Source organism: Carcharodon carcharias, chromosome 15, assembly GCF_017639515.1.
Source record: "Carcharodon carcharias isolate sCarCar2 chromosome 15, sCarCar2.pri, whole genome shotgun sequence".
Lineage (NCBI taxonomy): Eukaryota > Metazoa > Chordata > Chondrichthyes > Lamniformes > Lamnidae > Carcharodon > Carcharodon carcharias.
This window is the reverse complement of record NC_054481.1, coordinates 20,434,996-20,457,830: the sequence shown is the minus strand read 5'-3', so window position 1 is coordinate 20,457,830 and position 22,835 is coordinate 20,434,996. Positions and strand designations below refer to the sequence as shown.

Sequence of the window (22,835 nt, the reverse complement as noted above, 5' to 3'; positions counted from 1 at the left end):
CATTGAATCAGGGTGCTGTAGTCTTCTTGTCTTTCAGGGCCAAGTCTTCTATGCAGCAGTCCTGGGCTGGAAGCACTGAGAGGTGTGCATGCAGTTGCACTTTAAATCTGGCACCTGGCATGAAGAAGCAGCAAGGTGATGGCGTGGCAGGCAAATTGGAGGCCATCCACCAGCAAAATAGCATGTTTCCTGGGAATACATGAGTAATGAGGCGGGACTGGGATGATATGGCGTGAAAAGCCGCCATTGCGGCCAGCGGGTAAAAAGTTCTTTATCCCGCCTGCTACCGCACTTGGTGCAAATCCACCCATTGATTCAAAATTGGTTGAGTGACAAAAAGCAGAGGCCAGTGGTTAATGGATGTTTTTCGGGCTGGAGGACGATATGTAGTAGAGTTCCTCAGGGGTCAGTATTTAGGATCCTTGCTTTTCCTGATATATATTACTACATAAATACCAACATATGTATTAGGTGCAGAAGTAGGCCATTCGGCCCCTCTAGCCCCTCTGTCATTCAATAAGATCATGGCCGATCTGATTATAACCTCCACTCCACATTCCTGCCTACCCTGATAACCTTTCAGCCCCTTGTTTATCAAGAATATATCTAGCTCTACCTTAAAACCATTCAACGACTCTGCTTCCAATGCCTTTTGAGGAAGAAAGTTCCAAAGACTAACAAGAAACATTTTTTCCTCATCTCTGTCTTAAATGAGCGACCCCTTGTTTTTAAACACTGATCCCTAGTTCCAGATTCTCCCACAAGAGGAAGCATTTTCCCCTCTGTCAAGACCTCTCAAGATCTTAAAGGTTTCAATCAAGTCACCTCGTACCCTTCTAAGATCCAGTGGATACAAGTCTAACCTGTCCACCCTCTCCTCATAAAACAAGTCGTTCATTCCTGGTATTAGTCTAGTAAACCTTCTCTGATCTGCTTCTAACGCATTTACATCCTCTTCTTAAACAAGGAGACCATACTGTACATAGTACTCCAGATATGGTCTCACCAATGCCCTATATAACCGAAGCATAGACTCCCTACTTTTGTAATCAATTCCTCTCATAATAAACTATAACATTAGACTCATAGATGTTTACAGCACAGGAGGCCATTTGGCTCATCGTGTCCTCGCCAGTCAACAAGGATCTGACAACAATAATCCCATTTTCCAGCACTTAGCCCATTGACCCGGAGGCTACAGCAACGCAAGTGAATATCTAAATACTTCTTACATGTTATGAGAGTTTCTGACTCAACCACCCTTTCAGGCAGTGAGTTCCAGACTCCCACCACCCTCTGGGTCAAGAAATTTCTCCTCAGCTCCCCTCTTAGCCTTTTGCCTGTTAGTTTAAGTCTATGCCCCCTGGTTATTGACCTCTCTACTAATGGAAAATGTGCCTTCAATTGACTTTTGGCCACTCCAAATTTTCCTGTCCTGCCCTTTATGATGCCTGCCACTGGCAGTGCCAGAGAATGCTGCCTTATGATGGAGGGAAGGTCAGTGATGAAGTAGCTTAAGATAATTGGATCTAGGGCTCAAGAACTCCTGCAGGGGTGTCCCGGGACTGAGCTCATTGATCCCCAACAACCTCAAACATCTTCCTTTGTGCTAGGTATGACTTCAACCACTGCAGGGTTTTCCCCCTGAATCCCACTGACTCCAGTTTTGCTTGGGCTCCTTAATGGCACACTCAGTCAAATGTTGCCTTAAGGTCAAGGGCAGTCACTCTCACCGTACTTCTTGAGTTCAGCTCTTTTGTCCATGTTTGGATCAAAGCTTTAATGAGGTCAGAAGCTGAGTGGCCCTGGCAGAACCTAAACTGGGCATCAGTGATTAGGTTATTGCTGCCCCTTGACAGCACTGTCAATGGTACCTTCTCTCGCTTTGCTGATGATCGAGAGTAGACTGATGGGGCAGTAATGGGCCGGATTGGATTTCTCCTGCATTTTGTGGACAAAACATATACAAACAAGGAGCAGGAGTAGGCCATTCAGTCCTTTGAGCCCATTCCGCAATTTAATAAAATCATGGCTAATCTGATAAGAACCTGAAATCTGCATCCCACCTACCACCGATAATCTATCACCCCCTTGGTTTACCAAGAAACTATCCACCTCTGCCTTAAAAATATTCAAAGGCTCTGCTTCCAGGAAGAGAGTTCCAAAGACTCACGACAATCTGAGTGAAAAAAAAATTGTCTCATCGCTGTTTTAAATGGACTGCACCTTATTTTTAAACAGTGACCCCTAGTTCTGGACAGGACATACCCGGGGAGTTTTCCTCATTGTCGGGTAAATGCCAGTGCTTTGGTTGTACTGAAGCAGCCTGGCTTGCGATGTGGCTAGTCCTGGAGCACGAGTCGTCAGTACTATTGGCAGAATGCTGTCAGGGCCCATAGCCTTTGCAGTTTCCAGTGCCTTCAGCCATTTCTTGATATCACATGGAGTGAATTGAATTGGCTAAAGACTGGCATTTGTGATGCTGGGAACCTTAGAAGGAAGCCAAGATGGATCAACCACTCGGCACTTCTGGCTAAAGATGGTTGCAAATGCTTCAGCCTTATCTATTGCACTGTGTGCTGGGCTCCCCCATCAATGAGGATGGGGACATTTGTGGAGCCTCCTGTGCCCCTGTGAGTTGTTAAATTGTCCATCACCATTCACAACTGGATGTGGCAGGACTGCAGAGCTTAGATCTGATCTGTTGCTTGTGGAATTGCTTAGCTCCGTCTATTGCATGCTGCTTCCATTGTTTGTCCGCAAATTGTCCTATATTGTAACTTCACCAGATTGACACCTCATTTTTAGGTATGCTTGGTGCTGATCTTGGCATGCCCTCTTACACTCTTCATAGAACCAGGATTGGTCCCCAGTTTGATGGTATTGGTTAAATGGGGGATATGTTGGGCCATGAGGTTACAGATTGTTGTTGAACACAATTCTGCTGCTGCTGATGGCCCACAATGCCTCATAGATACCCAGTTTTGAGTTGCTAGATTTGTTCAAAACCTATCCCATTTAGCACGGTGGTAGTGCCACACAACACAATGGAGGGTATCCTCAACGTGAAGGCCACAAGGACTGCGCGATGGTCACCTACCAATACTGTCATGGACAGATGAATCTGCGACAGGTAGACTGATGAGGATGAGGACAAGTAGGTTTACCCTCTTGTTGGTTCCCTTACCATCTGCCACAAAGGCTTCTTTGACAGCAGCTTCCAAACCCACGACCACAACTACCTAGAAGGATAAGGGCAGCAGATGGATGGGAACACCACCACCTGGAAGTTCCCCTGTAAGTCAATCACCATCCTGACTTGGAAATATATTGCTGTTCCTTCACTGTCACTAGGTCAAAGTCCTAGAACTCCCTTCCTAACAGCACTGTGGGTGTACTTGCACCACATGGACTGCAAGAAGGCAGCTCACCACCACTTTCTCAAGGGCAACTAGGGATGGGCAATAAATGCTGGTCCAGCCAGTGAAGCCCGCATCTCATGAATGAATTAAAAAAACCCAGTCTTGCACCCATGTCCTTTAAGACCCGGCCAGCTCAATCAGTAGTGATGCTACCAAGCCACTCCTGGTGATGGACATTGACATCCCCCACCCAGAGTATATTCTGTGCCCTTGCCACCCTCAATGCTTCTTACAATTGGTGTTCAACATGAAAGAGTTGTGATTCATTAGCTGAGTTGGGGGAGGGGGGCGGGTGAGGCAACAGGAGGTTTCCTTGCCTATGTTTCACCTGATGCCTCTCCAAGTGCCTGTTATTGTTATCCCTGATTGTTGTTTCTAAAACCTTACCCATCACATATGTTAAACTGACTGGCCTATCGTTAATAAGAATGACCTTACACCCTTTCCTGAATAAGTGTGTCACAATTGTCACTATCAAATCCTCTGCACCTCCCTTGTATCTAGGAAGATTATGGCAAGCCCTTCCACCATCTCCACTTAAAGCCCTTTAGCAATCTGAGATGCAAGCCATCTAGATCAGGTGCCACATCCACTCTTAGCATAGTCAGCCTTTCCAGTGCATCATGCCTATCAATGTTCACCATATCCATTACTTGTACCAAATCCACTTCCACTACAACAGGATGTTTTGTCAGCATCCTCCTCCTTAGTAAGGACCTATACAAAGTACTTATCAAGTATTCTAGCATTGTCCTGTACCTCTACGCATATATCACCCTCTTTGGCCGGGAATTTTCCGTGCCCGTTGGCGTCGGACATGTTCAGTTGCATGAGCGGACAATATGGCGAGAAGGCCAAAAATCGGTTTGATGATGACATGAAATCAGTTTTCAATCGTCCACTCAACCCGTTGATGACGGGCCACGTCCCCCGCCATCAGAGATTGGGAACCTCATTGTAATATATCAACATATCATTATAAGGCCAACCTGCCGGACTCAACTTCCCACCCACCGACTGCATCGTCCGCCCACATCAGCGGGAAAACACACCAGTGCAGAACATGTCCTGACAACTGTGACTGTTACCACTAGGGCCTGCTCACATTGCAGACATCCGAGGAGCAGAAGATGCTGGAGCCCGACAGCAACAGCACACTGGCGGAACGTCCATGCTGGGTGGATTCTCATGGACATGGCTCTGCTGCGAAGCAGCTTTCGGAAGTTGGAAAGTCACCATTTGTGCTCACAATGGATGATGGTTGAGAGGGTGGAAAAGGAAGGTCTAAGATTGACAGGGAGAGGAAGAGATGTCAGGTGGGAGGGTGACGTTGGGCGGGAGGGAATGAAGGTGTCGGGGGGAGATGAGGTTGGGAGGGGAATTAAGGTGTTGGAGGGGGTGAGGTTGGGTGGGGTGGAGTGAAGGTGTCGGTGGGGTGAGGTTGAGAGGGAGGAGGGAGGAGGGAGTATGGGGGAGGAGAGAGTAACAGGGGAGAAGATGGTAATTGGGAAGGTAGGTGTAAGGGAGTGGAAGGCGTAAGGGAAGGAGTTCAAAGGGGGGAAGGAGTGCAGAGAGGGGAAAGAATCCAGAGGGAGGGAGGAGTGCAGAGAGGGGAGGGATCCAGAGGTGGAAATGTGCAGAGAGGGGAGGGAATCCGGGAGGAGGAAGGAGTCTGGAGAGCGGAGACAGTAAGGTGGGGAAAGAAGGGTGGAGGAGTTGAGAAGGGGGAGGGACCCAGGGGTGAGGTGGGAAGACTAAGTCGGGGGAAGGTGTTCGGCGGGGGGAAGGGGTCTGGCGGGGGGCAGGGGTCTGGAGGGGGGAAGGGGTCTGGAGGGGGGAAGGGATCTGGAGGGGCTAAGGGGCCCAGAGATGGAAAGGGATCCAGACGGGGTAAGGATTTCCAGGGTTGAGGGGGTCCGGAGGCTGGGGGGGGGAGGGGATCCGGAGGGAGGAAGGGGTTCCAGTGGGGAACGGATCTGGAGGGAACAATGTCCAGGTAAACATGCAAGGGAGGTGCCTGATGGGTCCATAACTGCCTCTTGGGAGTGAACTGAGGTTGGGCACGGTACGAGGGAATGGTGAGAATGACTGAGGACAGAGTGAGGCAGTAGGGTGGGAGGGTGGGGGTTTGATGGTAGCAGTAGAAGGGACTGTGAGGGTTGTTGGTGGGGACTCAGAGTCAAACATGGACCCTGAGGTTGAGAAGGAGGTAGTTGGGGAGGTGAATGTGGAGGGGGGGTGGGATTTTCGAGGAGGAAGGGAACGTTCACCTGGATATCCCTGAAAGAAAAGTGTTGTGGCTGGTAGGTCACGGAGGTGAGGTGGAAGGTGATGCCAGGGGGTCAGATGTGATGGGGGAAAGGCAGTGGGTGACTGGGGGAGGGGAAAAGATAGAGGAGCGCACAAAAAACCGAACCCAGGCCATGCTGTCCAAATCGAAAGTGAAAGGACAGTCGTGGTGGGCGAGATCAGGTGCTGTATGGGAGTGTGATCATTGGGTGGGTGGAGATGCAGGTCTGCTCAGATGGACAACTAAAAATAAACCCCAGCAGGCAGCATTCAAAATGCTCAGGACACTGAGGTGTGTTTGATACATGAAGGACTGCATGCGTGGGAGAGTGCTTGCATGAGGCACCGAAAGGCCCTGTCACATACACACTTTTCCTTCCAAAATCACTCGTTGGCCGTCTGCTCTCTCTGTGGTGACAAAGAATGAGGTTGAGGGGCTCACAGGCAAAGGGGACTAGGAAGGAGAGGACAGTCTCTGAGATTCCTGAGTGGATGACCCAGTGGTGTCCAACTGCTGCTCCTCCTCTCTTCAAGTGCCCAGGGGACCCGGCCTGACTCCTTGAGGGGAGGGAGCACCTGGAAGAATGTCGAGGTGCCCTGTTTTCCTCTCACGTTGCCACTGTAGGAACTCACCCATGGGTACTGCAATGGAGTGCAGGTCTGCACACAGCTCCGCGTTCTGCTGGACCAGGGTCTCCTTGGCATCCGCCATCCTCCCCATGGAGACCTCTACACATGCACATGTGGGCACTACTTCATCGGAGAACAGGCAGACGCATTCCTCCGACTCGCATGCCACTCTGCTGAGGGCTTCCAACAGTTCTGCGTGATTTTCCTATGCCTTTTGCTGACTCTCTAGGATGAATTGGATGGCCAAATCTAGAGGCTTGTCATCTGACTCGGACCTCACAGTTGCCTCACCCCAGCAGTCCTCCAAGTGCCATGGAGCTCGCAGGAACCTGCCTCCTGCTGTTGCAGACATGTGTCCATGTGGTGAGCACCAGATTATGAACCCGAGCCTGCTCTATATCTAGGTTCCACCGATGTGCGTGACTTTGCGCTGGTGGAGGCTGTGATGGGTCTTCCAGGCTGCTTATTTCCAGATCTTCAATGGAGGAGGTGTCCTCTTGGCTGGAGGTGAGGACCTGGATCGAGCTGAGGGACTGGCTGGTTGAGGTTGTCGGTCACTTGGCAGAGCTCCCTGTGAACCAAAGTTGAGATAAGTAGTGCATGGCAGCAGAGTCAAAAGCAGGAGAGAGAGCCCCCACATTTGTGCTGAAAGAGGGATGATGTGGTGTAGGATCCTCACGAGAGTGTTCGCCGCTGACCTCAGCATCACACAGGCATGGTCCATGTCCTCACCAGTCAGTATGATGACACACTCTTCAAAGCGAGTGAGGGGCCTAATGTGGGCCACTCAACCCCTGGGCTTGGACCTCTTCTGTTGTGAGCAAGCTTCTCGTGCATGAAAGCAGATGGAGACTATGTGAGCAGGACACACGGCACTACGTGGAATGTTTGTGTGGTGAGAGGAGCCGTGGACTGGGTGAGGACGTCAGCTCAGGAGGTATGAGCCTGATGGAGATGGGCAGGTGTGTGTGAGAGTTAGAGGTGTTGTCCCTTGAAGTGTGAGATCCCTGTGGATGTGTGACAGGTTTGTGAGTGTGTGAATTGAGAGTGATGAGAAGAGTGAATTACTCTGGTGGAATGGATGGCCCATTCATGAGGCCATTCATCCTGTAGCGGCACTGGTTGGCTGCCGTCTTTTGCAGGATATTGGCGCTGATCACTGTTGTCACTGCCTCCCAAGCTGGATTAGTGAGGTTGCTGCCCATCCTGTGATGGCCCCTACCCCCCGTTGTGTCCAGAGGGGGATGTAGAGGATATCACAGTGAGCCTCCACTGCATCCAAAAGGCGCTCGAGGGACGCATCATTGAACCTGGGGTCTGCAGTCTTTTTGCCTTTCAGGGCCATGTCTTCTTTGCAGCAGTCCTGGGCTGGAAGTACCCGGCATGCTGAAGCAGCGAGGTGATGGCATGATGGACGAATGAGAGCCCACCTGCCACAGAAATGACGTGTTTCCCAGGAATGCATAATTAATGCTGCGGGTTTGGGACGATACAGTGTGAAAAGCTGTCAATGCGGCCGGCAGGTGAAACATCATTTTAACCCATCTGCTACCGCACTTAGTGCAAATCTGGGTCGTTCCTGCCCTTTGTCACAAATAGGCCCCACCTCACCTCTTACTATCCACTTATTGTTTACAAGCTGGTAGAATAATTTTGGGCTCCCACTTATGTTATCTATCATTCTATTCTCATTTTCTCTCTTTTCCGTCTTATTTTCCTCTTCACTTCCCCTCTCAACTTATTGTATTAGGTCTGGTTTCAATTGAAGAATTCACCTGACATGCAACATACACCCTCTTTTATTGTTTCATCATATTCTCTCTCTCCCTCGACATACAAGGAGCATTGTCTTTAGTTGTTTTACCTTTCACCCTTGTTGGAAAGGACCTAGTCTGTACCTGAAACACCTCCTCCTTAAAAGATTACACATTGTTCCGTTAGGCTTTCCTGTCAATATTTAGTTTAATTTTACCCTTGCTAGATCCCCTCTCATGAAAGCTAGTCCTTTTCCAATTTAGAAGTTCTACTTTACATTGTTCCTTGCTCATCTCCATTACTAATCTAAATCTTATAATACAGTGATCACTTCTACCCAAGTATTCCCCCACAGACACTTGGTGCACTTGGCCTACCTCATTTCCCATCATAAGATCCAGCAATGCCTCCTTCCTAGTTTATTTAAGGAAGGGGAGAAATCTTGAACTTCATTTTAAAAAATGTATTAGAAAGTGAATAAAATTAATTCAAATTAAAGAAGAAAGATGGAGAATGGATAAGACAAGAAAATGGAGAAAAAAGATGACAGGATGAGTAACTTTTTTCTAGCTTTAATTCAAGTGTGATTATTTTCATTGTTTAGGGTTCATATTCCAGCAGTAAAGCTGCTCCCTATATTTGAGTACCTTACAGCTCTGGAAGACAGGAATTTTACTGGCCATATTGACATTGTAAAAGTTAAAATACTGCTGGATCTTACCGGAGAGGACGCAGGGTTCGCAGGAGTCGTAGTACACGTAGAATACCAAGGATCTTTGCTCCTCCCGCTGATGCCAGGGAGACAATTATGTCAATTACAGAAACAAAGACCAGGATGCCATCCAAAATATTCCAGCTGCTTTGGAGATAGGCATTCTCACCAGAAATGAAGCCTAGTGCTACAACCTGGGGACAAGTGATATTACAGTAGGTTATCAATGAAACAATATTTTATTACTGATAGCAAGATGAACACAGAGACCAACCTGGGATGCAGTGGAAGCATTGTTCACACTGGAGGTGCATATAGGGTTGAAAAATAGAGGATCTATGTAATGCATCAATAGCACTGATGAACTTGAAGGAGACCTCGGATTCTCAGTAGAGTTACTCTAGGGCCAGATTTTCATGGGTTGAATAGGGTGGGCATGGAGGGAGGTGACCATAAAAAAGTGGCATTACAATGTCCTACCTCCGATCCCAATCCTGCCGATTTTTGCAAGGGCGGGAGGAGACTGGGGGTGGGTGAGAAAGGGGATTGGGTGTCTTTAGGTGGTTAAGCAGCTCCATAAGAGCTCGCCTCCTAAGCATTGAATTCTTTGCAGGGCTGGACAGCTGTTGAGAGCTGCATAAAGCTGAACAGCTACAGCCTGTCAGGAATGGGGTCACTAGCATGAAAGAGGTTTGATTTGATTAAAAAAAGTACAAGTTTTGAAGAAAATCTTTTCCACAGTAACGGAATTTTAATAACAGTAATGCTTCCTTATCCTATCCTGGGTTCCAACTCTATGTCTGTCCTGGCCAATTTGAAGATTCAGATGCTTTCATTTTTTAAACCATACACACACAGCGGCCACTGCAATGGCTGTCGAGTTGGGTAGAACATGGCTCACCTCCCTGGTGTCCCACCACCATTCCCCACTCTCAGCCACTATTTGGTCACCATTCCTAACCCCTCAGCAAGCCTCGCCTCCAACAAAATAGAAAGGTTTGTCAGCTTCCTTTCAGGGGCAGATTCGCGACCTGTAAATGAACCCAACTCCTCAGCCAAAATCTGGCCAACACAGAGCAGCAACAATGAAACAAACAGGGGTTAAATATACAGCCAAAACAGTAGGCTGCAAGTCAGAGGAGATAATTATCAACTGTGGAGTGCTCTGTTTAAATGGCACCTGGAAAACTGCATCCAGTTTTGGTCCCCAAAAAACAAAGCAGACATTTAAGCACATCAAGCAGTGCAGAGAATAGTCACAAAGCTGATCCTCAGGGTCAAGGGATCTGAGTTCTGAGAATAGTCAGGATAGACTTGGGCTTATCGGCTGAAGTGGATGCATCTGAGAGGTGCTCTTACAAAGCTACGCAACACAGTTAAGGGTGTAGAAAAATTTAGCTCGGAATGTTACTACAAATGAAGCTGTATGATTGGACGAGGTGACACAGGATCAAATTAGTTCAAGTAATTTTAAGACTGAGATCATGAAATTCTTCTGACAAAGAGTGATCAGTGTGTGGAATACATTTTCAGATACACTAATGAAGGCACAAAGCTTTGAAGCGCTTAAGAAACAATTGGATGTTTCAAGGAATGTTGGGAGGGGGAAAGTTGGGGTTGTGACATTCTGTTTATGGATTAAGATAGGCTGATGGCCACCCTCATTTCAAATCATCTTGTGATCAATGGTCCCTATAAAATTTAGTTGGTGTGGCCTATTTTTTCTTTAAATCTGTTTGTGGGTTGTTTCTCATAATTCAAGGCCTGTGCGGTATCTTTCAGATACTTGAGATTTTGCCTCAAGTTGCAGGAGTCCATCCCAGGAGCATAGAGGGAACATTGGTTGAAATCTTGCAATTTTTCTGCACCTCTGAAAAAATGAAAGATCATCAAGCTGAAACTCTTTCTTTCTCCACAGAAGCAGCCTGACCTTTGGAGTATTTCCAGCATACGAACAAGGAGCAGGAGTAGGCCATTCATCCATTCAAGCCTGCTCCGCCATTTAGTAAGATCATGGCTGATCTGATAGTAACCGCAAATCTGTGTCCCACCTACCTCCGATAACCTATCACCCCCTTGCTTACCAAGAATCTATCCACCTCAGCCTTAAAAATATTCAAAGCCTCTGCGTCCATTGCCTTTTCAGGAAGAATTCCAAAGATAAATGACCTTCTGAGAGAAAAGATTTCGCCTCAAGTCCATTTTAAATGAGCGACCCCTTATTTTTAAATAGTGACCCCAGTTCTAAATTCTCCCACAAAGAGAAAACATCCTCCCCACATCCACCCTGTCAAGACCCCTCAGGATCTTATATGTTTCAATCAAATCGCCTCTTTCTTGTTTAAACTCCAGTGGATACAAGCCTAGTCTTTCCGACATTTCCTCCTAAGACAACCTGCCCATTCCAGGTATTAGCCTGGTAAACCTTCTCTGAACTGCTTCCAATGTATTTACATCCTTCCTTAAATAAGGTGACCAATACTGTACACAGTACTCCAGGTGTGGTCTCACTAGTGCTCTGGACGACTGAAGCATAACCTCCCTACGTCTGTATTCAATTCCCCTTGCAATAAATGATGACATTCTATTAGCTTTCCTATTAACTTGCTGCACCTGCATACTAGCTTTTTGTGATTTATGCACTAAGACACCCAGGTCCCTCTATATCTCAGAACTCTGCAATCTCTCACCTTTTAGATAATATGCTTTTCTTTTATTCTTCCTGCCAAAATGGACAATTTCACAATTTCCAACATTGTACTTCATTTGCCAGGTCTTTGCCCATTCACTTAACCCATCTATATCTGTTTGTAGCCTCCTTATGTCGTCTTCACAAAGTACTTTCCTACCCAACTTTGTGTCATTTTCTGTTTTTTCTGGCATCCCCTTGGTTATTTGGAAAAAGTAAATAAGTGCAAAAACACACTTGGGAGATTACCTTCAGAGTCATTTCAACAACAAAAATAGCAGTGAAGATATGATTTGAGACACTCAGAAACATCCGTTCCTGTTGAGGAAGGGAAAAAGGCAATACATAAGTGTTAATTGAGCTGTGGATCATTACACGACCAAATAATTTAAAAGATGCTTCTAAACATATGACTGAAACACTAAAAAGTCTTTAGAGTAAAGAAAGCAATTAGTTGCACACAATTTATCATACTAAGAAATCCAAGTCAAGTGAAAATATAAAACTTGGTAACTCAGGTTGTATAACAAATACTCACCGTACTGCTTGGGTCAATCTCAGGTCTTTCAAGAGCAATGGTAATGCAATTCAGAAATATAAAAACCAAGACCACATGGTCAAACATCTTGTGGGCAATGATCTTCTGGCACATGCTGCGAAACCTTAAGGTGATAGAAATAAGGATATGTCACTCACTTGCAAATTTTACCCAGGAGGTCCATCACTTTACACAGTATTACATTGCATTTATAGCACAGAAACAGGCCATTTAGTCCAACAGGTACATACCAGCGTTTATGATCCACATGACCCTCTTCTCTCCCCTTCTTCATCTAACCCTATTAACATGTCCTTTTATTTCTTAGTCATTTATCAATTTCATTGTTTTAATATATAAAGTGTAAAAAATAATGAGTATAAAAATGAAAACTAGCACTCAACAATTTAAATCAGTCTATCAACCTGACCACCTCCCGTGGCCCCGACCACCCTCCCAAACCCCCCAGCCCCTGACTACCCACCACCCGCCTGATTACTCTCCCGAATCCCTGACTACCCTCCCAATTCAACTCCCCTCCCCACCTGACTACCCTCCCATCCCCCCGACTCCCCTCTTCACCCCCGACTACTCTCCGACCACATGAGCCCCTCCCACTCCCTACTGCCCTCCTTGATCACCCAACCCCCTGACCCCCTTTCCCCTGACCACCTGACATCCCTCCCCCTCGACCACTTGACAACCCTCCCCCCAACTACCTAACACCCCCTCCCCCCAACCACCAACACCACTCCATCAGCCACCACCACCTTCTCCCCTGACCGTGGACACCGCCTCCCCCGACCACTCATCCCCCCGCCCCTCACAGCCCTACCCCTTCCTAACTAGCCAACCCCACCATCCCCCCACCGACTACCCTAACCCTCACCCACATTCCTTCTCCCTGGCTAGTCAAAGTGGCTGGGACCTTTAAACTTATCTAGTTTACATCAGCTAGTGCTGTAAAAAGGGGCATGTTTTCACTTTCCCCAATGCTGCTGCCCTGCACTGGAAAGGCTTCGGAGCTGCTGGACTGCACATTTCTCACCAGGCCTGGGACGGAGGTCCAGGCGAGAAATGTGCAGTTCCCGACTAAGGTAAATAAAAAGGAGCAGAGTGGCAATCCGATGGTGATTGCCACTCCATGAAAGCTCTGGCCTACCTTTTAGACCAATGAATGCCACTGTTAAAAGTAGCGTTACAGTCAATGCATGAATGAAAAGCAATCTGAAATGAAAGCACTGTACCGGTTTTGAGGTGCGAATAAATAGAGTGCCCAGTCTTCATGTGTTTTACACCAAGTTGGTTTGTATGGCTCCAGAAATTGCCGGATTCTAAAACAGTAACTCTGTAATGAAAGGAAAATGGATGGTTTAATTTGAACATGGGTCAGTAATTACAATTAGCTTGCAAAAATGCAAGTGGTTACGGAAATTTTTATACTCATCAAGTAACCAAAGTTAAGGGACCGTCAACAAAGCAGAAAAGAGAAGTGAAAGATAAAAGGAAATAGTGGTTTAATGATGGCACACTTGAGTTGCAAAGAATGGGTACGAATTTCTTCCCAATGACTGCTACCAGGCATGCACTTGCATGTGATTTAATACCTACACATGAATGAGGTGAGTGACATTTGGTGTTTGAGCTTGTAAGACATCGGACATGTCACCCACAACACCCTGACCTTTGGGGAAGTCTGTCATATGGTAGGAGTGCAGAGTTTATTGCTGGATGTGGCTGGTTTCCAAGTGGAAACCAATGAATGGGTCTGTGCTGGCAAATGAGGCAAGCTGTCACTACTTAATGTATCACAAAACATAAACAAAAATATCTGGAAAAACTCAGCAGGTCTGGCACTCGGACTCGAAACGTTAACTGTGTTCCTCTCTGCAGATGCTGCCAGACCTGCTGAGTTTTTCCAGGTATTTTTGTTTTTGTTTTGGATTTCCAGCATCCGCAGTTTTTTGCTTTTACTACTTAATGTATCTTTTGGTTGCGAGATATTTTGCTGTTGCTTAGAATAAAGCAATAGTATAGAAGTTCAAGGTAGTAGTCACCTTGTCAGGCAGTTACAAAGTTGCCCCTGTCCTGGAACTGCCTGAAACTCGGGCTCCAGAGGATGGTATATTTGTCCTTCTGCCTTTATTGTGAATTGCAGCTTCCTAGTGCAAATTTCCCTTGACAGACCATGGTACATCTTAATCTATACACACATGTACCTCTCTTTTATGCCTCCTTCACCAGCAAATTTAGAGGTATCCCAAGTGGAATGCTCATGATTATAAATGTGGGACTGTTGAATTAAATAGCACAGGAGGAAAACTCATAGATGACAAATAGGGGTTAATTGCTAAGTTACCAGAACACTAGGATGGAGGCAAATACTGTCAAATTATTGGATAGACTCTTCTGGTCTTAGAAGATTCTCTGGCATCAGGGCAATTTCCAGGTCCCAACCCCAATGGTATCTGCATTCCACACATAGGCTCAAGCTTCCTCGGGGCAAGCCAATTAAGAGGCCTTAATTGTTCAATTAAGGATGGCGGACAGTTCTCAAGGAAGGAGGCCCAATCAGAGGGCCCAAAGATGCAGAGAGCTGGCAGACCCACTGGGAGAGGTAGGCACTGCTGAAGCATGTAGGAGACAGTGAAGGCACCTCAAGATGGAGGCACTCCCTGAAGCCATATGAAAATTTTAAAATAAAGAATAGCAACAGCTGGCAGGCCATTATTTTGGAGGGGTACCCCTCCACAGGACTCTTGTAGCCGTGGCTGGGGTCTGCTGATCCCCACGGCCCCAGGCTGGGGGGATTTAGAGGAGGCATAGATGATTCCCTGGCTTGTCACTGGGAAACTGCCTTCAGGTACCTGCTGGGCTTCAGCCTCAGCAAGGGGCCTGAATAATGTTGAGAAGAAGTTCCCAGCGGCAGCACATTGCCATAAATTAGTCCCTCAAATGGCCCTAATTGGCTACTCGCCACTGCTGGGCTACTAGCCATTGCCGCTGTACACCCTGCACCGGCAAGATCAATTGGAGACGGGAAAGCATCGGGAAGTTGACATGATGTGCGATTCAAAATTTGCTCCTGTCCCTGCTTTTGCAGGACTGGGATGGTTCTGTCTAATTAGTGCAAGCAGCCAAAAAATGTTGCCTAAGCCTCTCCCAAATAACTGAAGGGATCACCAACTAGTACCTATTTAATATGGGTACCACAAGCCAAAGTGCATCCCCAGTAGAAAAACAGAAAGTGCTGGAAAAACACAGCAGGTCTGGCAGCATCTGTGGAGAGGGAAACAGAGTTAAATATGACTTGTCTTTGAATCTCCCAAGTCTCTCTCTCCGCAGATGCTGCAAGACCTGCTGAGTTCTTCCAGCACTTTCTGTTTTTCTTTCGGATCTCCAGCATGTGCAGTATTTTTCTTTTATTCTAGAGAATCCCCAGTGCTGTGTTATGGACAGGGGAGGACGCATAATAACCTTGAACACTCAAACTCAAACCCTCTGCATGATAGCATACTCTGCACTGCAGGCGCTCTACGGGCCTGAAGCCTTTGCACCTGATATTGTGCACTCAGCTTGCAAAAAGTTGGATACTATTGATGCACAGCAATGCAAACTTTTCCCTCAACTGATCTGAAAATCTGAGAAATTAAATAGTAACCTTCTTCAAATGATCCATGCAACAGAACATTTTTTGCAAAGATAATGTACATTATAAAGATATTCAAGTAGATATCTGTATCCATTTGATATTTTGCTGTTGGGATTCAGCTGAAGAATTTATGTAAAAATATTCAGTCGGAATATTAAACATTTATGCAACAGTTGTGTTGAATAAAAATTAAAATGAATGAAAATTTGAAATTGAGCTGTGCAATACAAATTAGTTGCACAAAATTTCTCTGCCATTTTAAGAAGATATTAACTCATTTAAAATAATCTAATATTGCACAGCAATTTCAACTCTGAAGACAAATTGATTCACTCTGGTCTACATAAAATATGCCAATTTGCAAGTGTTAATCAAACCAGGTAAATTTACATCATCAATTTCATCTTCATAATCATTTGGGTCATCTTTGTGGTTATCCATACGAGGAAAGACCTCATTTGGAATATGCAAGGATTTGCCATTGCAGTCTTGATAGTCACAAGGTATCACGCTCATTGGATTCAAGGTCACAGGATGTCGCAGAACTGGTACTTGGAGTAGTTCAGGCAAGTCTAAGGATCCTTTGGTGTCAAAAGATTCTGCTCGATGGTGCAAGGACCATCCACTGAGGCTGCCAGCTTTGCTCGACTTTGCATCTTCTGATTCATCATCTTCACCACAGCTTTCATGTCCTTCACCAGAGAGCAGAGATTCCTTTTCACTTGACTGATTCTTCCTTTTCAAACTGGGTGCTCTCCCAAGGCTATGCCAACTAGACCGGCGACTACCCCAATTACTGTTGGTGCCCCAGGGGGCACAAGGTGAACTGCGAATACTGGACTGGAAAACACAAATAGACAAATATTTATATTATAAACATATATGGCAATGAAAGAGTAAAAAGATAAATACAATAAGATGTGAACTAGATATTATCAATTCCATTACCCCAATTGGTAAATATGGTAAACTGATTCTTCTGCCCTTCTCCTGAATCTTCTACACTCCTTGCAGATCCATTCGCTTACTGGGGTATTGTTCCTTGAATGTTAACACCATAACAGTATCTCGTCAGCAGCTATGCATTTCAGGAGCCTACCCTTTGAGTCTTATCAGGCTATTCCATTGTGGAGGATATCACTGCCAAGTTTAACCCTTTCCTCATCCATCGTCCATAGATAGGGCTCACCAGATTGGGATCAAAGTGGAGAACTCTTGATCATTTTTACTCTTCCCAGCCTGGATACACTGAAACTGATTTTAGTACCCATATTGCCACCCTGACTCAGATCAGCTCACTCAACTCAGTGGGGGCTTTCCTAATCTGCATGGCTGTATGGCATATCAGGCGACGTGTGTTTACAGATAAATAGAGTCACCAGCTCATGGCAAACTGTTTCACTTGCATGGTGACAATCCCTTTTCAATAGCACTGTCTTTCCCAGCATTTAACCAGTTGGAATTCAATATGTATGGAAGGTTATACTCGAGAAATAATATAACTAATAGTAATGGGTGAGGGGACATCCTTAAAGTATTTTCTCAGCAGCTGTATCATTATAAAAATGTACCTCTTACTGCCAGAAATGGGGTGATAAGAAAGCTTTTGCTTTGTCTGTTGTTGTTAAAAAGGCTTCTTTTGTAACAGTGCTGATGTATGTTTATCAACAGGGAAATGTTATGGGGTGAAGTGGTCAAAGAATTTGCTTTTTTCCATTATGTCTGCTGCCACTTAGTTATTTATCACCTATACCCTATTATAGTTTTCAGTATCAGCACATGAAAAGTTTTGTGAAAATCTCTTAGCTATTAAAAAGAAAATTAGTTTTAACCCTAGTCTGTCCTATAGATTTTGCTCCTATTCTTTCTATGCGTAATGTAGTAAATGATACATTTGCCATTGTACAGATGTCTAGAATGTGTACAAACGTGTGGCAAGATCAACTATGTTGGTGAATGCAGTATTTCTTTGTCAAACATTTGAGTCAGAACATGTTTCTCACACAGTGTACATATAATATATAGTACATACATCAGAAATACATTTTACATTTTTATGGGAACAGCAGAAAAATTAACATAGAGGGAAGTAACCAGCAAGAATGCTGGACTATTATTAAAGTAACGTAATACATTAAACCCCTTCGTGATGTTATTCACATTTTGAGGTTCTTCAATGACTGCTTTTCCATTTGCTAAGATATTCTGTACTGTCAACAATATGAAGCAATCAAACGTGCATACAAGATGAAGCAGCACACAAGATGAAGTGGAACATTAACGATGTAGTAAATAATTTGGTTTTGGAATCTCTTGAATCAAACAAATGACAAGTGCTGAACTTAGATGCCTCTTTCACAATGAATCACCAAACCAATGCATAAACGAAAGATATCACACTACCTGGAACCCCTCCAAAAATCAATTACAAATAATTGTTGTTCATTTTAATATCCCTTTTTGCTACCCTAATGTTAGATTAGACCATAAGACATAGGATCAGAAATTAGGCCATTCAGCCCATCGAGTCTGCTCTGCCATTCAATCATGGCTGATAAGTTTCTCAACACCATTCTCCCGCCTTCTCCCCGTAACCTTTGATCCCCTTACCAATCAAGAACCTATCTATCTCCATCTTAAATACACTCAATGACCTGGCCTCCACAGCCTTCTGTGGCAATGAATTCCATACATTCACCACTCTCTGGCTAAAGAAGTTTCTCCTCATCTCTGTTCTAAAAGGTTCTTCCCTTTACTCTGATGCTGTGCCCTCGGGTCCTAGTCTCTCCTACTAAAGGAAACATCTTCCCCACGTCCACTCTAACCAGGCCTTTCAGTATTCTGTAAGTTTCAATCAAATCCCCCCTCATCCTTCTAAACTCCATCGAGTATAGACCCAGAGTCCTCAAACGTTCCTCATATGTTAAGCCTTTCATTCCTGGGATCATTCTCGTGAACCTCCTCTGGACCCTCTCCAGGACCAGCACATCCTATCTGAGATACAGGGTCCAAAGTTGCTCACAATATTCTAAATGTGGTCTGACCAGTGCCTTATTAAGCCTCAGCAGCACATCCCTGCTTTTATATTCTAGTCTTCTCGAAATTAATGCCAACATTGCATTTGCCTTCCTAACTACCAACTCAACCTGCGAGTTAACCTTAAGAGAATCCTGCACTAGGAATCCCAAGTCCCTTTGCACTCCAGATTTCTGAATTCTCTCCCCATTTAGAAAATAGTCTATGCCTCTATTCTTCCTACCAAAGTGCATGACCTCACACTTGCCCACGTTGTATTCCATCTGCCACTTCTTTGCCCATTCTTCTAACCTGTCCAAATCCTTCTGCAGCCTCCCCGTCTCCTCAATACTACCTGTCCCTCCACCTATCTTTGTATCATCTGCAAACTTAGCCAGGATGCCCTCAGTTCCTTCATCTAGATCATTAATGTATAAAGTGAAAAGTTTGTGATTGTGTCAGTTAGCAGCACCATTGACTCTGAGCCAGAAGGCTGGATATTCAAACCTCACTCTAGGACACAAGCACAAGTAATACGGGAGTGTGGCACCATTGAAATTGCTGTTAGTCAAAGTCCTATATAGCAAGTTCGATGTATGTTGAAGATCCCACGGAACAATTCAAAGAGTAAAAAGTTCTTCCAGTGTCTTGACCAACATTCCTTCCTCAACCAGTATTATCCAAAACAGATTAGTTGGTCATTCATCTAGTTCAATGGTCTTTTGTTCTTTTGTGTTTTCCAACATGACATCAGATATATAATTTCCAAATCATTTATCATAATTAAAAGTTCTAGGATGGATTTCTGAGAGGCACAATAAAGTGCTACATGAATGGAAGATTTCATTCTACTTTGTTGTTGATGGTATCACCAGCAATATTTGTTGGGAGGTGTTACTGAGTTCAATACTGAGTGAAAGCAGCTAGAATGACAATCATCAATGTAGCCATGGTACATAACTATTCCTACAGATATTAATTCAGCTTTATTACATAGTTGAGCTCAGAAACTTCTTCCAAATTGTAGCTGGGAACTTATCATAAATCTTCACTGTTTAAAGAAAAATAACTTACAGAAACAAAAATAATCAGATAAATAGATTTTTTTTGGCTTTTTAAAAAGAAGTGTCCCAATAGTGTGGCTCTTTCTGCTACATTTACCTTTCTGTAGCACTCCTCACATGCAGAAAAGACAATTCAGAATTCCTTAGAAGGTGAAAGGAAGAAAGTGAAGCAAGCAGCATAAATAAGTTTGGAGATTGTGAGCACAATCAAGTGGATGTCACAATTTTTACAAGATTTGATGGAGGTGATGGATAGTGGTATTGTTGCTGTACCAGTAATCCAGAGACCCAGGGTAATGCTCTGGGGACCGGGGTTAGAATCCCTCCATGGCAGATAGTGGAATTTGAATTAAATAAAAATCTGGAATTAAAAGTCTAATGAAACCATTGTTATCTGCCATCTGTCCTTACTTGGTCTGGCCAACATGTGACTCCAGACGCACAGCAATGGGGTTGACTCTTAAATGCCCTCTGAACAAGGGCAATTAGGGATGGGCCTAGCCGGTGATGCCCACTTCCCATGGGAAAAAAAAGTGAAAGGCAGAGTTAAACAATCCCACAACCAACGGATCAGATCTAAGCTCTGCAGTCCTGCCACATCTAGTCGTAAATGGTGGTGGACAATTAAACAACTCACTGGAGGAGAAGGCTCCACAAATACCCCCATCCTCAATGATGGAGGAGCCCAGCACATCAGTGCAAAAGAGAAGGCTGAAGCATTTACTACAATCTTCAGCCAGAAGTGCCGAGTGGATGATCCATCTTGGCCTCCTCCGGAGGTCCCCAACATCACAGATGCCAGTCTTCAGCCAATTTGATTCACTCCACGTGATATCAAGAAATGGCTGAAGCCACAGGATAGTGCAGGGCTATAGGGCCTGACAATATTCCGGCAATAGTACTGAAGACTTGTGCTCCAGAACCTGCCATGCCCCTAGCCAAGCTGTTCCAGTAAAGCTACAACACTGGCATCTACCCGGCTATGTGGAATATTGCCCAGGTATGTCCTGTACACAAAAAGCAAGATAAATCCAACCCAGTCAATCACTGTCCCATCAATATAGCCTCAATCATCAGTAAAGGAATTGAAGGTCCATCAACAGTGCTATCAAGCGGCACTTGATTAGCAATTGCCTGCTCACTGATGTTCAGTTTTGGTTCCACCAGGGCCACTCAGCTCTTGACCTCATTACAGCCTTGGTTCAAACATTGACAAAAGAGCTGAACTCCTGAGGTGAAGTGAGAGTGACTGCCCTTGACATCAAGGCGGCATTTGACCAAGTGTGGCATCAAGGAGCCCTAACAAAATTGGAGTCAATGGGAATCAGGTGGAAACCTCTCCACTGGTTGGAGTCATACCTAGCACAAAGGAAGATGGTTGTGGTCGTTGGAGGTCAGTCATCTCAGCTCCAGGGCATCACTGCAGGAGTTCCTCAGGGTAGTGGTCTCAGCCCAACTATCTTCAGCTGCTTCATCAATGACCTTCTTTCCATCATAAGGTCAGAAATGGGAATGTTCGCTGATGATTGCACAATGTTCAGCACCATTTGCGACTCCTCAGATACTGAAGCAGTTCATGTCCAAATGCAGCAAGAACTGGACAATACCCAGGCTTGGGCTGACAAGTGGCAAGTAACATCATGCCACACAAGTATCAGGCAATGACCATCTCCAACAAGAGAGAATCTAACCACCGCCCCTTGACAATCAATGGAATTACTATCATGGAATCCCCCACTATCAACATCCTAGGGGCTACCATTGACCAAAAACTGAACTGGACTAGCCATATAAATATTGTGGCTACAACAGCAGGTCAGAAGCTAGGAATCCTGTGATGAGTAACTCACCTCCTGACTCCCCAAAGCCTGTCCACCATCTACAAGACACAAGTTAGGAGTGTGATGGAATACTCCCCACTTGCCTAGATGAGTGCAGCTCCCACAATACTCAAGAAGCTTGACACCATCCAGGACAAATCTGCCCACTTGATTGTCACCACATCCACAAACATTCACTCCCTCCACTACCGATGCACAATAGCAGCAGTGTGTACCATCTACAAGATGCACTGCAGGAATTCACCAAGGCTCCTTAGAAAGTACCTTCCACACCCTCGACCATTACCATCTAGAAGGACAAGGGCTGTAGATAGATGGGAACACCACCACCTGCAAGTTCCCCTCCAAGTCACTCACCATATACACACACAAACTATCCAAACCCCAGTATTAACCTACTTTCACAATAAATCACAATAATATTATGAGAATTATTACACTTTCATGACACTGCTTGTCTTACAGATTGATGGTTGACACTTAGGTGTTGGTGGGTACGTAGCTACTGGGAACCTGGCATGTTCAGCATAAAATATATTATGGAGCTAATGGTTGGGGTGGAGCAAAGGGTTGTGCAGTTTCAGTTCACAGTTCACAGTTGTGCAACAGTGAAACCAAACAACCATGGCAATAGGAAATTGTAGACAGGGATGAAAATAATGCACATGGGATGGAAAAATATCCATAGTGACAGCAAAAGTGAGCACAAAAGAAAGAATGAGCAAAAAAATTAGCTGGTTAGGCAATAGAGAGAAAGCAAATCTGGGGAGAAGAAGGAGAAAAAGAAAACATCAGCTACATGTTATGTAGACAAAATTTCATGGGAAGGACAGCAAATATAAGGTTGAGTGATGGTGTAAATAGGGAGAGAAATTGAGAGAGAGATTGTAGCAGATTGGAAGCTAATGCAATGTGTGCATAATGGACACTGAAATCAACAGAAGCAAACAATGTGAAAAGGTGATGGTTTGGAGAAAATAACTAATGAAAGAAATTTTAGAACAAGAAATAAATTAGGAAAATAGATTGAGGGAAAGAGAAAAGCATATCTTAGGTCAGCTTGTTTGTTTTTCACTAACAGTAAAATAGAGAAATGATTTTAATGTTTAGGGACAAACAGGATGGTAAATTATACAGAATCAACAGGCTTATACATTGGAAAATGGTTGTCTTTCATAGATGATTAAATGTGCATTTAATGCCATAGACCATTGAACATAATTTCTCC

At 44.9% G+C, this 22,835-nt stretch overlaps 1 protein-coding gene across 1 annotated transcript in view; it reads right to left on the bottom strand.

The window, feature by feature from the left end:
• The window catches only part of LOC121287977 (voltage-dependent T-type calcium channel subunit alpha-1H-like), a 617,188-nt gene that overhangs the window by 83,845 nt on the left and 510,508 nt on the right, over positions 1 to 22,835 (bottom strand). Inside the window, exons 16-20 of the mRNA XM_041206154.1 lie at positions 16,078 to 16,527; positions 13,283 to 13,383; positions 12,036 to 12,159; positions 11,747 to 11,815; positions 8,818 to 9,002 (exon numbers count right to left, since the gene is read on the bottom strand). Of these exons, the coding sequence (XP_041062088.1) occupies positions 8,818 to 9,002; positions 11,747 to 11,815; positions 12,036 to 12,159; positions 13,283 to 13,383; positions 16,078 to 16,527 (929 nt within the window). The remainder of the gene's footprint in view (positions 1 to 8,817; positions 9,003 to 11,746; positions 11,816 to 12,035; positions 12,160 to 13,282; positions 13,384 to 16,077; positions 16,528 to 22,835) is intronic.